This window comes from Nannobrachium achirus (genome assembly GCF_963921795.1).
Source record: "Nannobrachium achirus genome assembly, chromosome: 2".
NCBI classification, from domain to species: Eukaryota; Metazoa; Chordata; class Actinopteri; order Myctophiformes; family Myctophidae; genus Nannobrachium; species Nannobrachium achirus.
The window spans coordinates 29780647-29802700 of NC_137811.1; the positions used below are offsets into that span (position 1 = coordinate 29780647).

The following is a 22054-nucleotide window of genomic DNA, read 5'->3' on the forward strand; positions in this document are numbered from 1 at the left end:
GGTCTTCCACAGGGGGTCCGGGACCCCTGGGAGGTCCTCATAGTTACTACATGGGGCCCGACAAATCTTGATGGGATATCTTTTGAAACTTTTTTTGAAACTTTTAACGTTTTTATGTATACTGATTGTTTATTAGTATTCTCAGTATTATTTATAACATGTGTTGTGTTAGACAGTTATGGTTGACAGTTGTTACTGCAGGGATTGCAAGAATTAAGGTATTGCAACTTCTTACTTTGGGCGCACAGACTAACGTGTCCATTTATTGCACTGCACACACAACACACACACACACACACACACACACACACACACACACACACACACACACACACACACACACACACACACACACACACACACACACACACACACACACACACACACCTTTGTTATCGTCAGCCCAAACCCACACCCTATCCTCTTAAAGAGCTCATGGTCAATTATGCCCAAGGAGATTCACTACAATACATGTCCTCCCTAATAGTGTTGACAGTCTCCAACATAGCATTTGCAGGGGGGAGTGCAAGGCAGGTTATTGTTTGAGCAGCTGCAGTGCCCTTGCAACCTGAATTCAATCTATTTTCTTCGATTGATGGAAGCTCAGGGCAATTTGTCAGTTATGACAAAGTAGGCATCATAATACAATACATTCATCGAGGGACATGATTTTGAGGAAGTGCACACACATGAATAGGCCCTGATTACTCAAGTCCTTGCCTCTACTGCTTATGGTGCTTTGCGAGATATATGTGTTTGGTCACCCGACACTGATGTCCTCCTGCTGTTACTTCTTTGAAATTTGCAACAGATAAAAAATAAAAAATAAAAGAATCTAGATATATTCGAGTGAGGTCAAGTTATTGGATGTCACAAATGTCAAGGGTTCCTTGGCCTACACAATCTACCTGTTGCTGACTGGGGAAGAACATTTGTTAGCCTGATGGTGATGACCAAACCGGACCTTGGCAAGGTTTCCTCCTGAGCTTATTAATGGTGATCTTCCATCAACATCATTGGAGCATTTTGCAAGCCGTGTTTACAGTTCAAAAGGTCCAACAACCCTGCAATTACTCAGATGGGAACTATTTCTGTCAAAGAACTTAGAGCTTGAGATACTACCTCCAACTTGTGCTGCACTGTTACCACATATCCTCTGTGCCAACTACGTCACAATGAGGGATAAATCATACCTGTCAAATTGCCCACCAATTGAAGAAAATAGATGGAATTCAGAGAGTGGAGGGTATGTTCCAGTCAGGTGTCTTGCCCTCCCTGCTTCAAAGGCAGTACAATGAGCTCATAATGTGACTGAAAAGCAGTTTGCAAGGGATGGTGCAGCTAGTCAAATAACCTGCCTTTTACTCTATGCTATGGTGGAGACACTGTCAACACTATTAGGTTGGACATTGAAGATGACGATGATAAAGACGAATAGATCCTGCATGTCTGAAATTACTGTATTGTAGTGAATCTCTTTGGGCATAATTGACCATGGGCTCTTGGATAGGGTGAGGGTTTTGGGGTGACAATTCAAAGAGGTGTGCGTGTTGTGTTGTCAGTGTGAGTGCAGTGCAATAAATAGACACGTTGTTCTGCACGCCCAACGTAAGAAGTTGCAATACCTTAATTATCGCAATCCCTGCAGTAACACCTGTCAACCATAACTGTCTAACGCACAAAATATATAAACCAGTAAGACTCCCTAATCGGGAGATAAGCGACCGTTAGGTCACAGTATATAAATAATACTGAGAATACTAATAAACCATCAAAGTACAATACATAACCCAGGATACCTAAAAACATTCAAAGTTTCAAATGTAAAAAAAAAAAAAGATTTGGCGGACCCCCTGTAGTAACTATGAGGACCCCCCAGGGGTCCCGGACCCCTTGTGGAAGACCCCTGTTATTTGCTACTTCTCATTTCTGTTTCCAAAGCCCAGCTACAACAACTTCTATGCTTCAATTATGATCTGATTTAACATTGTTCTGGAGCAAGAGCAGAGCGATTACTGAGATAGGTTCAGGGGTCTGTCTGGGGGGTCCAAGGTGAGGAAAGACCCCAACCAAAAGTCAGACAGGTCATTCTGGCTGCTTTAAAAGTGTAATAAATGAACTCGGGATGTTTTAAAACCTACAAAACAACTCTGATATTATGAAAATCAGACATTAACTGGCTGGCATACTGTTCTGGGAGGTCCCAAAATAGATAACACCCAGAAAGGGGGTGGGGGTCTGGAACATTTTACACCCATCATTTACTCATTTGATTCCTTGACCCAGAAAACATAGGATTGGCATGTTTAATTAAGTTTCTAGGTTGTCTAGAAGCCAAGATAGCACAAATTATGTATTTTATGTCAGCCATTTTGAACGTCCAAAATGGCGGCTTTGCAGGTTTCTGTGCAAATGCAAACAAAGATTTTGGATTCCCCATGCTCTGAAGATTCCAAAAATGTATAGTTTTACAAATCCCCACAAATTTTGAACGAATAAACATTTCTTAACATAGTGAACCGGACTATAAGTGCGACCTACGGTCGCAATTATGTTTTCTTCAGATGTAAACAAACATGGCTGCCATGTTTGAAAGAATGAGTTGGTATGGGGGTTAAACATGCAATTTCGCGATCGCGATCATGCCTAATACATTTCTGGAGGTCCCAAATTTTTTTTTGAAAAAAAAATAATTTGATTTTTTATTTTTTATTTTTTTTTTCAAAAACGGCCCAAACTCGGGAAACTCGGGGTTGGCACAGCACTAGTACCAATACAAACTCGGGAAACTCGGGGTTGGCACCATATGTGTTAAGTACAGTAGGCCTACTTAAAGGCTCGCTGACACCCCCCCGAAATTATAACAGTATGATACAGTAGTTCACGTGGTCCCTCTGAAAATGGTCTGAAATAGTCTGAAACTCATGTCACAGTGTAATCCGCTCCTCACCCCCCAACAATAGCTGACCAGTACAGTAAGTAGTCTAAGTACAGTCAATTCATTTGATTGGCTTATAATTGCGCATTCTCACAATGACATCATAAACATATTAACTAATATTTTAAGATTACTTTTTAAAGTGACAGTACCCCTTTAGATGACAGTCCTACTTTAAGTAAATGTACTTAGTTACTTTACACTACTGGACATGGAAGAGGCTATGGTTAACTCTCAGGTCTATTTTGTATGCTTCAGACTTGTTGGACTGGCTGCCATTCTGGGATGGTGTGGAAGTAGACTTACCGGCCTTCTTTTGGGAATTATAGCCAGCTGACATGGGAGATAAACTACTTTAGTAAAAAGGCACCAGTCGAAGTCATTTGGATATCTGTAACGGAGTAGTGTAGGCCTACACCACCTTTTTTTTGAGCAGCTTTTGTAAATACACCGAACTAAAACTTGACTGAGCCATGACAATGTCACTATAGAGTAGTCCCTAGAGACAGACCGTTGGCTCACACAAACTTCAAATACTTCCAGTCTGTACTCGGAAGCAGTGAAAAAGAAAATAAAGCAGTTGTCCCACCTCCCCTCCACTTAAATGTCTAAGCCTAAGCTTAGCTTGATTGTCCCCAAAAAATAAAAAATAAAATAAATAAAATACATTTAAAATAATATCTGCTGCAATTTTAACTGCCTTTTCCATTGCCATTTCTTCTAACCATGCTCCCTATGTACAGTATATATCTTACTCTACTGTATCTGTAATATGACATGTTTGTATAATGTACAGTATATTTCCCTCTATCAGGAGTATTTGTACATCTGTAAAACTGGAAAACTACAAACTACAAGGAAGCTTTTATGAAAAATAATTCCACCAAGTTGAGTTTTCAACATTAAATACCAAATTGTCCCGGGTTTTCACCTAAATTGAAATAATGTTTTGAGAGCATCATGTTCTGTTCTATTGAAAGGTACATTGATTGGTCCACTAGGGTCACTAGGTGTGTGAGGCATACATGAATAATTGTCCCTCATCCTGATGAACATATCAGGCTAAACAAACAAACAAATACAAATAGCAGAAAATGTCAAATAGCAAAAAGAGACTGAGGATGTGTTCATGTGGAAGTTGAGGCAGAACCATGGAGGCCTTGCTTCTTTGTGCAATTAGCATTAGCTTAGCATGTTTAAATGCTCACATCACAATGATCTTTAATGAAACCTAGACTCAATACGAGCTAATCTACAATTAATTAATGTGTAAAGGGGAGATCTAGCATTGTGATATAGTTTAAAACTCACAAACAAGGGCTATGCAGCTTCATCAAGTACTTCTGGATTATAAAGAAAATGCTGCAGCTTGTGCTGGATAGCATTAAATCCTAAAATAGACAGGCAAACTATTTAAAGCTTCTTTGACATTCTAATATGCTCAATTACAGTAGGCCTATATACTGTAAGGGAGACAATCATGTGAGGAGTAGAAACTCAATGAAAACCATTACAACAACATTACAGTTAAGTCTGAAAGACTTTATTATGCAAGAGGTAAAAAATAACAGCAATACTGGAGGTAGAGTGTTTTAGGTATAACGGTTGAGGTGATGGTTGTTGTAAGATATAGGCCTACAGGAGGTAGGATCAGACTTAGTAGCTGGCCATGGTTTGCTCCAGCCAGTCGTTGAACAGGCACACCTGAGAATGGAGACAGAAATATTTAACATACTCAGCTTAGCTTATATATTTATAGGGTATAGTTGTGTATTGTCGGCTACTGTTATATGGGTCAATGATCCAGGGTTTTTATTGTGACATGCATTACAGCTATTGTAACATAGCAGGAGGTGACATGTTTGTTTTTAGCTTTCTGAATATTGTGAATGGATAAAACAATAGTCATAATTATGCTAGTAAGATCAAATAAAATAGATTTGATTAGATAGGTTCTAAAGTCAGAATAAAGTAAAATAGCAACAAAAAAAGCAAATATAAATTGCATATTGACAATGGTGCATACAGGACAAGATTTCAAGACATGTTTGTTTGGTGGCAAGACCTCTTTTCTCAGATTCGTTCTAGCAGCTGCTGCTGTTTAGCAATGCAAATCATTGCATTTTCAGTATTTGAGCCATTCTGTACCTTGGCGTAGACACCAGGGTAGTCCTTCTCAGCACAACCGTATCCCCAGGACACAACACCCTGCAGCTCACCGTTACACACGACAGGGCCACCAGAGTCACCCTGAGAGAGAGAGAGAGAGAGAGAGAGAGAGAGAGAGAGAGAGAGAGAGAGATAGATAGAGAGAGAGAGAGAGAGAGAATTTCTCAATACAATGAAACATCAAAGACCATCAATATTGTAAAAGATAATGACCAATAAGCTGTTCTGACACACTGCTTTTACTATTCAGATGGTGGAAAAGGAGGACCTCTGCAGGTGAACCTTGTTGACTACAGTACCTGGCAAGAGTCCTTGCCTCCCTCCAGGTATCCAGCACAGAACATGGCGTCAGTGATCATGCCAGGGTAGGAGTTCTGACAGTCCCTATCAGACAGGATGGGGATGTCCAGGCACTGCAGCTTGTCACTGTCGTCATCTGGGGTACATACAGGTCAAAGTGGAAATGGTTTAAAACAACGAAGGAAAAGTTAATCTGCAACTATGCTTTTATCGAAGCATAAAGAATGCAACATAGCATTAAGGATGCAACCATGATTGCATTTTCGTTTAATGTAAAGGTTTCTGAAACAGAGTACAATGGAGAGATTAGGCCCAATGTATAATGTGTAAATATTATTCACAACTGAACTGAACTAATTGAGTTATGGACCATGATGAACTGTGCTTAACTTGATCACTTTTTAAAAAGGTGCTACAGTGTACTCACAGTAGCTCATGGTGTTGCCCCAGCCAGCGACTTTGCACATGGTGCCAGCGGCGGCGCAGGAAGTGGGCAGAGCCACAGTCTGCACATACTGGTTGAGGGTGGCGGGCTTGCTCAGCTTGATCAGCATGATGTCATTGTCGGTGTTGTAGGAGCTGTAGTTGGGGTGACGGATGACACGGGAGGAGGAGATCCACTGCTCGGTACCCTCATCTTCCGCGATGTGGTGCTCGCCAAGACGAACCTGAACGCGGCTGTAAAAGATAGCGAGGCGTGAAATGGAGCAAAAAGGTAGACAGAGTACAGGACACACGTTGAACATTTCAGGTCAGGAAGGGTCATGTCCCTCAACCTTAAATTGTACATTTAAGAGGTTTTCCATACACCTCATGGGGTGAGTTAACCAAAATGCATTCTAAATATTATATAAAAGGCTGTCTTACGACTTGTAGCAGTGAGCAGCAGACACAACCCAGTTCTCGGAGACCAGGGAGCCACCACAGAAGTGGTAGCCAGAGTTCAGAGAAACTGTATGGGGCTCGGAGTGTTTCTCACACTCATATCCTCCAACGATCTTGTCCTCCTCGGCAACTAAAAACACACATTACACTATTAGATATTTTGTCCTCCATAAACAGAAGGGATGTCTAAACAGTTAGAAACATACAAATAAATCATCACTATGTCTAGGTAAAAAGGTAAATGTATTTAGGCTCTAGGCCTATACTCACAAGCAGCTCCGATGAGCAGAATGAAGACCAGAGACCTCATGGTTGCTGTGTGATCTTGTGGATGAGAGGACTTCACCTGGACCCCTGGTTTATATGGAGTGGTCAGTCCGTCCCTACAGTGGTCAGTCCCTCCCTACAGTGGTCGGTTCTTCCAAGACACTCCCCACAAACTTGGTCAACCAATCAGGATGCTCAGAAACAATTATGTTCAACAATTGTACTGAAAGGACCAAGATGTGTTGCTCTTGTAAGGAATCTATATCATTTGATGATGGTATTTACGTAAAGCACTTTTAACATCTCTGAATTTAAATAGGAAATGACTATATGAATGTGTGCATTCTTACTCCTGATATTACAATTAATATATGTTATTAATTAAGGACATGAACTCACATTCCTGTTAACTTTTATATTACTTTGGATGAACAAATTTGAGCATGCAAGCATTCTAAATGGTCTTAGATATTCTGCATTATGTGTACATTTTGTTGCTGTATGTTAGCAATTGCATGATAATGAAAATGAGCAAATACAGGACCATTATGCAATTTTGTTTCTAATGTTGACATGCATGTAGCTACGGGCCACGTGTGGAGTTTTGCAGATGGCATGGTTCACACACACGCACACGCACACGCACACGCGCACACACACACACACACACACACACACACCTGAAAAATCAGCTCACCATACCTTGTACGTTGTGCTTGTACGTAAAAGCACACTATTTTACACATGTATTTGACTTAAATGGATATTTCACTTTAAAAAAAATGTTTGGTCATTTTATGGTCTAATCAGGCTTTTGTGACAACCCTGGACAGATTTTAAGTTGCTTGATTCAGTGTTTAGACATATTCATTTTATCAGACACGCCCCCCCTTCCTATACAAACCTAACTTCCTTCCTCACTTCAAACTACCATTTTAACCATGATAGATTAATTGAAAACACCCATTCTTTTTTCGGGTGACTCATACTTTGCTCCGTAAGTAATCGAGAAAAAAAAAAAAACACAGCCAGCTCACGTATTAGGAGGACATCAGGAGTCACTGAAAAAGATTTTTTTTTTCAAAAAATTTTTTTTTTTTTTCAAAAAACCTTTTTTTTCAAAAAACTTTTTTTTTTGCCATATGAGCTTTTCACGTTAACAACGAGGCGAGGGGGCGTAGATGTGAGCGGCGCGTAGCGCCGCGAACCTCTAGTAAGATACATTTGGCATTAAACCATTTAGGCCGGGGACACATCCTCGTGCCGCACAGCACATGCACAGCACGTAGCAAGTAGCAACATACCCGTTTCTGCAACCCTTGCATAAAACGTTCCTCAGAGAACCCAGGTCAGACCCAAATGGGCCAAGTAACTAAAGTTATCAAATAATTGTAGTGGAGTAAAAGTACAATATTTGCCTCTGATATGTACTGGAGTAGAAGTAGGCCCTACTGAAAACTGGAAATACCCAAGTAGGCCTAACGTAGAAATACCTCAAAATTGTACTTAAGTACAGTAGGCCTACTTAAAGGCTCGCTGACACCCCCCGAAATTATAACAGTATGATACAGTAGTTCACGTGGTCCCTCTGAAAATGGTCTGAAATAGTCTGAAACTCATGTCACATGAAGTGTAATCTGCCCCTCACCCCCCAACAACAGCTGACCAGTACAGTAAGTAGTCTAAGTACAGTCAATTAATTTGATTGGCTTATAATTGCGCATTCTCACAATGACATCGTAAACGTATTAACTAATATTTTAAGATTACTTTTTAAAGTGACAGTACCCCTTTAGATGACAGTCCTACTTTAAGTAAATGTACTTAGTTACTTTACACTACTGGACATGGAAGAGGCTATGGTTAACTCTCAGATCTATTTTGTATGCTTCAGACTTGTTGGACTGGCTGCCATTCTGGGATGGTGAGGAAGTAGACTGACCGGCCTTCTTTTGGGAACTAGCTGACGTGGGAGATAAGCTACTTTAGTAAGAAGGCACCAGTCGAAGTCATTTGGATATCTGTAATGGAGTAGTGTACTCCACCTTTTGTTTTGAGCAGCTTTGTTTGTAAATACACCGAACTAAAACTTGACTGAGCCACGACAATGTCAGTCCCTAGAGACAGACCGTTGGCTCACACAAATTTCAAATACTTCCAGTCTGTACTCGGAAGCAGTGAAAAAGGAATTCTACCACTTTTTCTAGTCACATGTTCAAATACTGGATTCTGATTGGCTAAATTCCGGAGGTTATGGCAGAACAACCGCCGCAGTTGTGTGAGGACGAGATCAATGCGCCTCAGTGTACATCCGGGGACTTCAGGAGGTAGTCGGAACACCTTTCCCCCAACCAACATATGACGGTCGTAGCGGTCCTATGTTTACTAACGTGCGTACGACGTCGCCGATTTATTTGGATCCAATGCAATCCGCCAACTTTAAAGCCCCTTTTCTCTGAACCTATGCCTTTCTGGAAGCGAACAGCCTCTATTTACGGCCGGAACGGTCCTTCTAACTGACGTTAGCTTAGCTGTATGCTAGACATCTTTCTCTGCATGGAGTTGGCGTCATCTGGTGGTGAGTAGAAGATGTTGTTTGTGGAACTATTTGCTGTCGTCGCGGAAGTTTTATAGGCAATAATGATTGTAACTTAATATCCTTGCAAGTTACAACTATGTGTTTTCTTTCATGTATACGGAAAAAAGTGGTAGAAAAGCTATTTACCACTCGGGGTCGGACATTATGCTCTGATAATGTCCTGTGTGAGGGTGTTATCGGACTCGGCTTCGCCTCGTCCGATCACCCCCTCACACAGGACATTATCAGAGCATAATGTCCTCTCACTCGGGGTAAATTGCTTACATAAAGCAGTTGTCCCACCTCCCCTCCACTTATGTCTAAGCCTAAGCTTGCTGCTTAGCCTGCTTGATTGTCCAAAATAAAATAAAATAAAATAAAATAAAATCTGCTGCAATTTTAACTGCCTTTTCCATTGCCATTTCCTCTAACCATGCTCCCTAGTACAGTATATATTACTCTACTGTATCTGTATTATGACATGTTTGTATAATGTACAGTATATCTGGACATTGTCGAACCGAAATTAGTTAGGCTCCTTATTAGAGTGTGAATCTACCCTTAGAGTGTGAATAGACCCTAAGGTCACCAGGTATGCAGTGCAAGGCATTAGAATACATACTGTAATTGTCCCTCATCCTGATGAACATATCAGGCTAAACAAACAAACAAATACAAACAGAAAATGTCAAATAGCAAAAAGAGACTGAGGATGTGTTCATGTGGAAGTTGAGGCAGAACCACTGAGGCCTTGCTTCTTTGTGCAATTAGCATTACCTTAGCATGTTTAAATGCTCACATCACAAATTCTGTGTTGCTACATGTGCATGATCTTTAATGAAACCTAGACTCAATATGAGCGAATCTACAATTAATTAATGTCTAAAGGGGAGATCTAGCATTGTGATATATTTTAAAACTCACAAACAAGGGCTATGCAGCTTCATCAAGTATTTCTGGATGATAAAGAAAATGCTGCAGCTTGCTGCTGGATAGCATTAAATCCTAAAACAGACAGGCAAACTATTTAAAGCTTTTTTCACATTCTAATATGCTAGTGTATATTATAGCCTATACTGTAAGGGAGACAATCATGTGAGGAGTATAAACTCAATGAAAACCATTACAACAACATTACAGTTAAGTCTGAAAGACTTTATTATGCAAGATGTAAAAAATAACAGCAATACTGGAGGTAGAGTGTTTGAGGTATGACGGCTGAGGTGATGGTTGTTGTAAGATGTAGGCCTACAGGAGGTAGGATCAGACTTAGTAGCTGGCCATGGTTTGCTCCAGCCAGTCGTTGAACAGGCACACCTGAAAATGGAGACAGAAATATTTAACATACTCAACTTGGCTTATATATTTATAGGGTATAGTTGTTATATGTGTCAATGATCCAGGGTTTTATTGTCACAGGTATTACAGCTATTGCAACATAGCAGGCAGACTTGTTTATGAATATTGTGAATGGATATAACAATAGTCATAATTATGCTAGTACGATTAAATAAAATAGATTTGATTAGTCAGAATAAAGTAAAATAGCAACAAATAAAGCAAAAATAAATTGCTTATTGACAATGGTGTACAATTAGCGTAGGAGACAATATTTCAAGACATGTTTGTTTGGTGGCAAGACCTCTTTTCTCAGATTCGTTATAGCAGCTGCTGCATTTTAGCAATGCAAAACTCCTTGCGTTTTCAGTATTTGAGCCATTCTGTACCTTGGCGTAGACACCAGGATAGTCCTTCTCAGCACAACCGTATCCCCAGGACACAACACCCTGCAGCTCACCGTTACACACGACAGGGCCACCAGAGTCACCCTGAGAGAGAGAGAGAGAGAGAGAGAGAGAGAGAGAGAGAGAGAGAGAGAGAGAGAGAGAGAGAGAGAGAGAGAGAATTTCTCAATACAATGAAACACCGTCCAAGACCATCAATGACCAACTAGAACTAGCCCTTACACACACACACACACACACACACACACACACACACACACACACACAGAGCTGGTTAAACATATGTTGCCTCATGCTAGATGCAGAATAGATGAGCCTCATGCTAGATGCAGAATAGATAGTAGATACACCATAAAAATGCTAATATACAGCATACGATTTGTGAAAGTGACAAACGGGCTTCACAGTTATGTTAGGTGTGTTCATATGCTAATGGTGATGCGATTTCAGATCAATTGCTCCAGCCACTGAGGAGAAACGCTGTTTCAGACAGACAGACAGACAGACAGACAGACAGACAGACAGACAGACAGACAGACAGACAGACAGACACTCAGACATTTGCAAAATTATATGTTTGATATGCTGTTCTGACACATTGCTTTACTATTCAGATGGTGGAGAAGGAGGACCTCTGCAGGTGAACCTTGTTGACTACAGTACCTGGCAAGAGTCCTTGCCTCCCTCCAGGTATCCAGCACAGAACATGGCGTCAGTGATCATGCCAGGGTAGGAGTTGTGACAGTCCCTATCAGACAGGATGGGGATGTCCAGGCACTGCAGCTTGTCACTGTCGTCATCTGGGGTACATACAGGTCAAAGTGGAAATGGTTTAAAACAACGAAGGAAAAGTTAATCTGCAACTATGCTTTTATCGAAGCATAAAGAATGCAACATAGCATTAAGAATGCAAACATGAAACAAGGTTTCTGAAACAGAGTACAATGGAGAGATTAGGCCCAATGTTATTCACAACTGAACTGAACTAATTGAGTTATGGACCATGACTAACTGAGCATAACTTGATCACCTTTTAAAAAGGTGCTACAGTGTACTCACAGTAGCTCATGGTGTTGCCCCAGCCAGCGACTCTGCACATGGTGCCAGCGGCAGCGCAGGAAGTGGGCAGAGCCACAGTCTGCACATACTGGTTGAGGGTGGCGGGCTTGCTCAGCTTGATCAGCATGATGTCATTGTTGGTGTTGTAAGAGCTGTAGTTGGGGTGACGGATGACACGGGAGGAGGAGATCCACTGCTCGGTACCCTCATCTTCTGCGATGTGGTGCTCGCCAAGACGAACCTGAACGCGGCTGTAAAAGATAGCAAGGCGTGAAAAGAAGCAGAAAGGTAGACATTGTACAGGACACAAGTTGAACATTTCAGGCCCTTAACCTTAAATTGTACATTTAAGAGGTTTTCCATACACCTCATGGGGTGAGTTAACCAAAATGCATTCTAAATATTATATAAAAGGCTGTCTTACGACTTGTAGCAGTGAGCAGCAGACACAACCCAGTTCTCGGAGACCAGGGAGCCACCACAGAAGTGGTAGCCAGAGTTCAGAGAAACTGTATGGGGCTCGGAGTGTTTCTCACACTCATATCCTCCAACGATCTTGTCCTCCTCGGCAACTAAAAACACACATCACACTATTAGATATTTTGTCCTCCATAAACAGAAGGGATGTCTAAACAGTTAGAAACATACAAATAAATCATCACTATGTCTAGGTAAAAAGGTAAATGTATTTAGGCTCTAGGCGTCTAGGCCTATACTCACAAGCAGCTCCGATGAGCAGAATGAAGACCAGAGACCTCATGGTTGCTGTGTGATCTTGTTGATGAGAGGACTTCACCTGGACCCCTGGTTTATATGGAGTGGTCAGTCCCTCCCTACAGTGGTCAGTCCCTCCCTACAGTGGTCGGTTCTTCCAAGACACTCCCCACAAACTTGGTCAACCAATCAGGATGCTCAGAAACAATTATGTTCAACAATTGTACTGAAAGGATGATGGTATTTACGTAAAGAAAAAGAAAAAAGGTATATTTACCTAAATAAATAAACAGCACTTTTAACATCTCTGAATTTAAATAACAAATGACTATATGAATGTGTGCATTACTCCTGATATTACAATTAATATATGTTAGGAATGTGAGTTCATGTCCTTAATTAATAACTTTTCTATTACTTTGGATGAACAAATTTGAGCATGCAAGCATTCTAAATGGTCTTAGATATTCTGCATTATGTGTACATTTTGTTGCTGTATGTTAGCAATTGCATGATAATGAAAATGAGCAAATACAGGACCATTATGCAATTTGTCTTGTTTCTAATGTTGACATGCATGTAGCTACGGGCCACGTGTGGAGTTTTGCAGATGGCATGGTTCACACACACGTACACGCACACGCACACGCACACGCACACGCACACACACACACACACACACACACACCTGAAGAATCAGCTCACCATACCTTGTACGTTGTGCTTGTACGTAAAAGCACACTATTTTACACATGTATTTGACTTAAATGGATATTTCACTTTCAAAAAAATGTTTGGTCATTTTATGGTCTAATCAGGCTTTTGTGACAACCCTGGACAGATTTTAAATTGCTTGATTCAGTGTTTAGACATTTAATATTCATTTTATCAGACACGCCCCCCCTTCCTATACAAACCTAACTTCCTTCCTCACTTCAAACTACCATTTTAACCATGATAGATTAATTGAAAACACCCATTCTTTTTTCGGGTGACTCATACTTTGCTCCGTAAGTAATCGAGAAAAAAAACACGGCCAGCTCACATATTAGGAGGACATCAGGAGTCACTGAAAAAGAAAAGTGTGTGTTCTCATTGAATCTATAGTATCATGGTTAAAATGGAGTTAGACTTTACAATGGGTTTGTATAGGAAGGGGGGGCGTGTCTGATAAAATAAATATCTAAATACTGAATAAAACAACTTAGGGTGGTCACAAAAGCCTGATTAGACCATGAAATGACCAAAAGTTACCAAAAGTTTTTTTGAAAGTGAAATATCCTTTTAAGATAGGCTTACAATCAAAAATAAATATTGTCAGTCTCGTCTAATAAACTACTTTACAGTGATGTACATTACAATTCATGAACAGTAACATTTACAGGCTCCCACAATAATTCTGCACTCTACTGTAACTTTGGTGTAAGTGATGAAAACACTAAAATAGAGTGTGTGTGTGTGTGTGTGTGTGTGTGTGTGTGTGTGTGTGTGTGTGTGTGTGTGTGTGTGTGTGTGTGTGTGTGCGTGCGTGTGCGTGTGTGAGTGACTGACTGTGCATGTGCGTGTGTGAACAGGCCATCTGACTCCACTAGTGGCTCATAACTCCATGAACGTAAAGAAACCAAAACATTTTTTTTCCAAACACAAGACTAATCTTCGTGTATCCACTCACTGGACCACTGGTTCCCAAGCACAGGGTCGGGACCAATGTGTGGGTCGCGGACACATTTTTATGGGTCCCTTAATGTTTGGTTTCCTAGATTTTGTTTTTAATTATTATTAATTCAAAGCACTTTCAAAAAACATTCCCAGAAACGCTAACATTTTCATGAAAAAATCTAAGAAAAATCGAAGAAATCTACAAGATCTACAAGCTCACAACACAAAGCAAAGTGACACGTTGTGAGCTTGTAGATCTGCTGTCTTCACTAGCTTGGCAAACGTCTAATTTGTCTTTTGGGTCACGAGCTAAAAGGTTTGGGAACCACTGCACTGGACAGTCCACTCATTTCATATCTGTTCATTGTACTAAATATTATGCAATTCACCCTTTGTTAGCCTCCTGGTTGGTCCCTGACTGACCAACCAGCAGGCTCTATCTGCCTTGTCCCGCCCTGGTTCCGCCTTTTTTATGTTGAATTAGCTAAAACATAATTTTTGGAGAAATAAAAACATTTAAAAACATGCTGATTCACTATGCTGCCACTGAGCAGCTCCAATTGACTGAAACAAAGTTTGAAATTAGAATTGAGCACACAGAATAACAATATGGAGCAACTGAATTAACATGGCAGTGGATGGAATGTCCCACTGAATGTCCCTCCAAGTCAAAGCAACCAATGGGTGTGGAGAGGGGCAGGACAATGGGCGGGACTTGACAAAGGGTGAATTGTTCACAGCATCAAAATGTACAAAATAATGCAGGATATCAGGATATCACAACAGAGAGACTGAAACAATATGTCCATATATGGGCATTCCCATATGGACTTAATATTGATGACATCAGGCATTGCCATATATGGGCATAAAAGTGACATGGACAGAATGAATTTGCAAGTGTGGTTGCCGTGATGCAAGTCACAATTGCAAATGAATTCTGTCTTGGCCATAAATAGAGCGTGACATTAGGCGTGACTGACTGACTGACTGACTGACTGACTGATGCACATGAGCTTCAGGTTTTCACAGTAAATGAAAAATGATTGCGACCTATGGCCGCAATCATTTCACCCAAAACGTTTATAGCAATTATGACCATTGACATACAAAGAACGCTGTCTGTCAGTCTGTATGTTATTGTTATGTAACATAAGAGGATTAAAAGTCTTAGGCCAATTTTGTTTTGATATAGGCAATTTCAAACCTGACTTTGGCCAAATTATTAATGGAGTAAGTGACTTACTCCAGACTTTTTATTTTGTCTATGTCACATCTTTGAGCTTTGACTTAGGCAACATACAGTACAGTACTGTAAAATGGCCTATGTAACACTCTTACATTACAACTGGGGAGGAACAGCAAATAGCATGTTCCCTTTCAATATAAGCAATTTGACCAGAGGTGGCCATTGTCATGAAGAGCTGATTGAGGCAAAAATATAAATTTCCTCAAAAAATATATTATTGCAATGCTTCCATGCTCAAAGGTATACTGTATGTATAGCTACCAGGAATGTGAGTCCCTGCCATTAGGGAATAAAGTATATTATGCATTTCTAGTATCTTTATATTACAAAAGAGTAAGTGATCTACTTCCGGGTCATGTATCGCTAACTTAAATACCAAACCACTTGGCCAAGATGTACTACATATGTACTAAATATAGCTTAAAAATTCAAACACCCATGTCACCTTTGCAAGATGTCGTTTCCAAACCTCTGTATACAGTTGTATTCGTTATTACCCTCATATTTTGCCTCTGTATAAAATAGTCCGCCGGTCAAATATGTCCGACCGGAAACGTGCGCTGCGGCACAATAGTTCCGCCACAATAGTTCCCCCCCCCATTTTTTTAACGTTTTTTTTTTTTTTTTTTTTTTTTACTTTTTTTTTTTCTTTTTTTTTTAACTAGATGTGAGCGGCCCGAAGGGCCGCGAGTCAAGTCCCGCGACCCTCTAGTAGCATACATTTCTAGAAATGTATCTTTTTCAGAAATGGCTGAAATGCTATTTATTAATTTATTTACCATCATCATCATAAATTCCTTAGCAACACATTTTGGTCTGGTCAGTATAACTGTTGAATAACATTTTATCTGATCATCCTGATTGGTCCACCAAGTGTGGGGGAGTGTCCTGTAGGGACTGACCAATGTACGGACTGACCACTAGGGAGGGACTGACCACTGTAGGGAGGGACTGACCACTCCATATAAACCAGGGGTCCAGGTGAAGTCCTCTCATCAACAAGATCACACAGCAACCATGAGGTCTCTGGTCTTTATTCTGCTCATCGGAGCTGCTTGTGAGTATAGGCCTAGATCCTGAAGACATTTACCTTTTTACCTAGACATATTTAAGTGGCATATTTGTATGTTCAACTAGTTTCTAACTGTTTAGACATCGCTTCTGTTTATGGAGGACACATTTCTAATAGTGTATTCCATATGTGTTTACAGTTGCAGAGGAGGACAAGATCGTCGGAGGATATGAGTGTGAGAAACACTCCCAGCCCCATACAGTGTCTCTGAACTCTGGCTACCACTTCTGTGGTGGCTCCCTGGTCAACGAGAACTGGGTTGTGTCTGCTGCTCACTGCTACAAGTCGTAAGACAACACTTGATATTTTTAGATTTTTAGTCTTTTTTTAGTCTTTTTTTTAGTCTTTTTTTGTCTTTTTTTAGTCTTAATTTTGATTAACTCTGAGCCATGAGGCATAAGTATACCTCAGTCAGGATAGATAGATTTCTAACACCCTCCGTCTTTTCCAGCCGCGTTCAGCTTCGTCTTGGCGAGCACCACATCGCAGAAGATGAGGGTACCGAGCAGTGGATCTCCTCCTCCCGTGTCATCCGTCACCCCAACTACAGCTCCTACAACATCAACAATGACATCATGCTGATCAAGCTGAGCAAGCCCGCCACCCTCAACCAGTATGTGCAGCCTGTTGCTCTGCCCACTTCCTGCGCCCCCGCTGGCACCATGTGCAAAGTCTCTGGCTGGGGCAACACCATGAGCTACTGTGAGTATCCCCCTTCGTTGCTCCATCTTCATAATAATGTGTTTCAGAAACATTGACATTAAAACCAAATGTCATCATAACGGTTGCATCCTAAATGCTATTGTTGCATTGTTATTGCTACGATAAAAGCATAGATTCAGATGTACTTTTCCTGTGTTGTTTTTAACCATTTCCACCTGTATGTACCCCAGGGGATGACAGTGACAAGCTGCAGTGCCTGGACATTCCCATCCTGTCTGATAGGGACTGTAACAACGCCTACCCTGGCATGATCACTGACGCCATGTTCTGTGCTGGATACCTGGAGGGAGGCAAGGACTCTTGCCAGGTACTGTAGTCAACAAGGTTCACCTGCAGAGGTCCTCCTTTTCCACCATCTGAATAGTAAAGCAGTGTGTCAGAACAGCCTATTGGTCATTAATTTTATAAAATATAAATTAATGTATGACTGATTCCACTTTCCTCCTACTTCTCTCTCTGTGTCTCTTCCGCTCTCTCTCAGGGTGACTCTGGTGGCCCTGTCGTGTGTAACGATGAGCTGCAGGGTGTTGTGTCCTGGGGATACGGTTGTGCTGAGGAGGGTCACCCTGGTGTCTACGCTAAGGTATATGGCTCAAACGTCTTATTTAGGAGTTGTTTGTCTTCATTAATTGTATAGAGACATGTCATTCATATAATCTAAGATCTTGCCATAACAACACAATACAATTCACAACGTTACCCTATAAATATAGGTAGAAAGCTGAGCATATGCTAAATCTTTTCTGTCTCCATTTTCAGGTGTGCCTGTTCAACGACTGGCTGGAGCAAACTATGGCCAGCTACTAAGTCTTATCCTACCTCCTGTAAGCCTATATCTTACAACAACCATCATCACCTCAGCCGTCATACCTCAAACACTCTACCTCCACTATTTTTCATCTTGCATATTATGCATAATAAAGTCTTTCAGACTCAAATTTAACTTGGTTGTGATTGTTTTCATTGTGTTTCTACTCCCCAAATATACTGATTGATTGAATACTGTATTAACAGTTTGCAAAATGATTATACAAATGGTGCTCAAAGGATGACACAAAAAGCCCTGAGTGCTTGTTTCCATTGTGGTCCTGCGTATTCAATTCATTGAGATGACTGAATGATTGTCTCCCTTTCATATTAGTCTATATTATATTATCTATCTATAAATGCGACAAATCTCTGTCTGTTTGTTTGTTTGTTTGTAATCCGCGTATCTCGAGAACCGTTCGTCCCACCGGCTTCAGATTCGGCACGTGCGTTCCCCGCCGCCGCGCGGAGTGCAGTGCCAGGCCTCGACCCGACCCGACTCGCGGTTTTCCGAAACCGGCGCGAAACGTTCGGAATCTCCTTATGCGGAGCTGATTGTTGACATCAGGCTGTTCCGGAGGAAATCGGCGCAAGCGCTGAGTCATTGTGACATCACTTCATAAAAGGCTCTGACATCACGTACGCCACATGAGTCAACACAAAATCTCTGTGAATGTGTATGTATGTATGTAATCCGCGTATCTCGAGAACCCTTCTTCCCACCGGCACGCGCGTTCTCCAGATATGGGCATAAAGTCTGACATCAGAGTTTTCCGCAACCGGTACTGTGTGTGCAGAGATCTTCATATATGGGCATAAGTGGACAAAGACAAACAGATGGTCAAAACGGGTCCTATGACAACAGGTATATTGGGGTTTGCATTAAAGGGTGGGGCATTCATGGGGTTTGCATTAAAGGGTGGGGCATTCATTCCCTATTTCAAATTCGGCACGTGCGTTCCCCACCGCAGCAGGTAGTGCAGTGCTCGGCCTCAACCCGACCCGACCCACGATTGTTTGAAAAAGCGACAGAAATCTCATATATGGGCATAAAATGGACGCAGATAAACAGATATCTCCATATATGGCATATATGGGCATACAATGGATGCAGAATCACAAAGATCTCCATATACGGGCATAAAAGGGACACAGACAGACAGATACAGAGATCTCCATATATGGGCATAAAATGGATGCAGATAGACAGATATCTCCATATATGGGCATATATGGGCATAAATGGACCCAGAACTATAACTGCAGTGATCTCCATATATGGACATAAAATGGACACCGACAGACAGATACAGATATCTCCATATATGGGCAAAAATGGACACAGGCAGACAAATGGTCAAAACGGGTCCTATGAAAACAGGTATAATGGGGTTTGCATTAAAGGGCGGGGCATTCATTCCCTATTTACATTGTTCCGAGTTGGCCAGGTCGCCGACTAGACGCTGGGCCGCCCGAAGGGCGGCCCAGCTTCTAGTTATACAAATTTGGAATGTGAAAAAAGCTGTATATCCATGTGTATTTCAAGATTTAAATTTAAACACTCGATACCTAATAAAATAGGTCTGCTATTAGGGAAATGTTCAACCCACAATATGTCTTTGCTAGCACCATTTTCTTTAACATCCAGTGAAAAAGCATGATGATGAAACCCAGGGGGAGCATGTAGAGTGAAAAAAGGGTAGGACGAAGGATTGACCTCTATAAGATCGACTTAAACCAACTAAGGGCAGTTCCTTTGATGCCAACCTCGTGTTCGAGGCACAAGATTACAATATTGTGATCAACTGTATCAAACTCGGGTCAAGCAGCACCAGGATGGCACAGTCACCTGAGTCTACAGTCAAAAACAGTTGTGTATGCCTCTGCGTAGAAGAATTTGGTGTGGTTGGGTGCCATTCTGGGGTGGTGTGGAAGCAGACTGACCGGCCTTCTTCTGAGAACTACCTGACGTGATAAGCTAGGATACTCCACCTTTTGTTTTGAGCATCTTTCTTGTAAACACACCAAACTGAAATTGACTGAGCAACAAGCGACGACAATGCCACAACCGAGTAATCTCTCAAGACAAATGTTTCCACCTAACGGTCTGTACTGTACTGTACTGTACTGTACTGTACTGTACTGTACTGTACTGTACTGTACTGTACTGTACATCAAGCACTGAAAATGATTAGAAAATAAAGCAGCCCATCTCCCTCCACTTCTGTCTAAAGGCCCATTCCCACTGGGCCAGATAACAGATAAAAAATCTCTTTCTCCAGATATGTTTCCGTTCAAAGTGGATGGTAGATAAAGATACAAAAAGATCTACCACAGATATTTGCCACAGATACTTTTATCTGTGGCAAATATTCTTTTTTATCTGTATCTACCATCCACTTTGAATGGAAAAATATCTGGAGAAAGAGATTTTTTTTATCTGATATCTGGCCCAGTGGGAATGGGCCTTAAGTCTAGTTTGCTGCTTATCCTGTTAGCTTGATTGTCCCGTTAAGAACTAATATCTGTTGCTATTTTAAGTCTTTTTCATTGCCATTTCTTCTAACCATGCTTCATATGTACAGTAGCCTATATACTGTATACACTACATATACCTGTAATCTGACCTGTTTGTATAATGTACAGTAGATTTCCCTCTACTCATATTAGGAGTATTTGTATCTGACCAGTTTTACTTCTATCTCTATTCTTCTTCCCTTTCTAGAAAACTACAACTACTACTACTGTACCTTCAGGCGGCTACTTCCCGTGACTTGTAAATAGACTAAGCCCCCATGCTCCCCCCACTCTTTTTTTCTGCCTTTGTATATTATGCTTTTTCTGCTTTTGAAATTGATATTATCCTAGATAAAGTACTATGTTCTATCCGTCTGTCTTTCAATGTTATATGAGATACTTAAATTGTGGTTCCTGTGGAAATAAGCCTCGGCTTTCTAGGATCTCCTTTTAGTTGACCTTGTACCAGTTATTTGTACTGTCATGATGAAACTGTACTTTTTTCTATTGCAAACTTCTAATAAATTCTTCAATCAATCAATCAATCAAACAAATGACGGGAGCTTGTATGACAAAGAACTGCACCTATAGTCACTCACAAAATGTAAACCTTTCAGGTGGCAATGTTGAAGTTGAGTTAAATGTCCCAAGATTCAACACTAAATACCAAATCGGTTTTCACAACAATTACAATCATGTTTTGAGAGCATATCATGTTCTGTTCTATTGAAAGGTGCCTCCTGATTGGTCCACCATTGGTCTAGGTGTGTGAAACATTAAAATATACTGTATAGGCCTACCTATAATTGTACCCCATCCTGATAAACATATCAGGCAAAAACATTTAAAACACAAACAAATACAAATATCAGAAAATGTCTGATAGCAAAAAGAAATTGAAGATGTGTTGATGTGGAAATTGAGGCAGAACCACAGTCCTTGCTTCTTTGTCCAATTTTACTATTAGCTAAAGTGTGTTTAAATGCTATCATCACATACAGTATCACAGCATAGTGTGTTGCTACTTGTGCATGATATAATGAAACATAGACTCAATACGCACTAATCTACATTGAATTAATGGTTTACGAGGCTACTGCTGCATATTAAATCCTAAAATGCACATAGGCAAACCATCTAATGTTTTTATCAAATTCTAATTTTATGTAATATTAAAAGGGAGGCAATCATGTATTTATGGGGAGTAGAAACATAATGAAAACCATTACAACAAAGTTAAATGTGTAAGTCTGAAGTCTTTATTATGCAAGATGTAAAAAATAACAGCAATACTGGAGGTAGAGCGTTTGAGGTATGACGGCTGAGGTGATGGTTGTTGTAAGATATAGGCCTACAGGAGGTAGGATCAGAC

The 22054-nt window shown here is 40.8% G+C and overlaps 3 protein-coding genes across 3 annotated transcripts; 1 reads left to right on the top strand and 2 right to left on the bottom strand.

The window, feature by feature from the left end:
* Positions 1 to 4594: 4594 nt before the first annotated feature.
* On the bottom strand, positions 4595 to 6650 carry LOC308309278 (trypsin-1-like; the record flags this gene model as incomplete). The annotated part of the gene is made up of 6 exons (XM_080754809.1): positions 6563 to 6650; positions 6275 to 6422; positions 5835 to 6085; positions 5407 to 5543; positions 5087 to 5188; positions 4595 to 4642 (listed from the first exon to the last, which is right to left on the bottom strand). Exons 1-6 carry the CDS (start codon positions 6600 to 6602, stop codon positions 4595 to 4597), a joined length of 726 nt encoding a protein of 241 aa, XP_080610935.1. The 5' UTR covers positions 6603 to 6650.
* Positions 6651 to 10406: 3756 nt separating this feature from the next.
* On the bottom strand, positions 10407 to 12749 carry LOC308309295 (trypsin-1-like; the record flags this gene model as incomplete). The annotated part of the gene is made up of 6 exons (XM_080754833.1): positions 12662 to 12749; positions 12366 to 12513; positions 11942 to 12192; positions 11546 to 11682; positions 10865 to 10966; positions 10407 to 10454 (listed from the first exon to the last, which is right to left on the bottom strand). Exons 1-6 carry the CDS (start codon positions 12699 to 12701, stop codon positions 10407 to 10409), a joined length of 726 nt encoding a protein of 241 aa, XP_080610959.1. The 5' UTR covers positions 12702 to 12749.
* A 3816-nt stretch (positions 12750 to 16565) lies between these two features.
* Positions 16566 to 18165, top strand: LOC308309257 (trypsin-1-like; the record flags this gene model as incomplete). Its single annotated transcript, XM_080754772.1, has 6 exons — positions 16566 to 16620; positions 16775 to 16922; positions 17087 to 17337; positions 17529 to 17665; positions 17840 to 17941; positions 18118 to 18165. The coding sequence occupies exons 1-6, from the start codon at positions 16581 to 16583 to the stop codon at positions 18163 to 18165; spliced, it is 726 nt and encodes a 241-aa protein (XP_080610898.1). The 5' UTR covers positions 16566 to 16580.
* Between the last annotated feature and the right edge of the window lie 3889 nt (positions 18166 to 22054).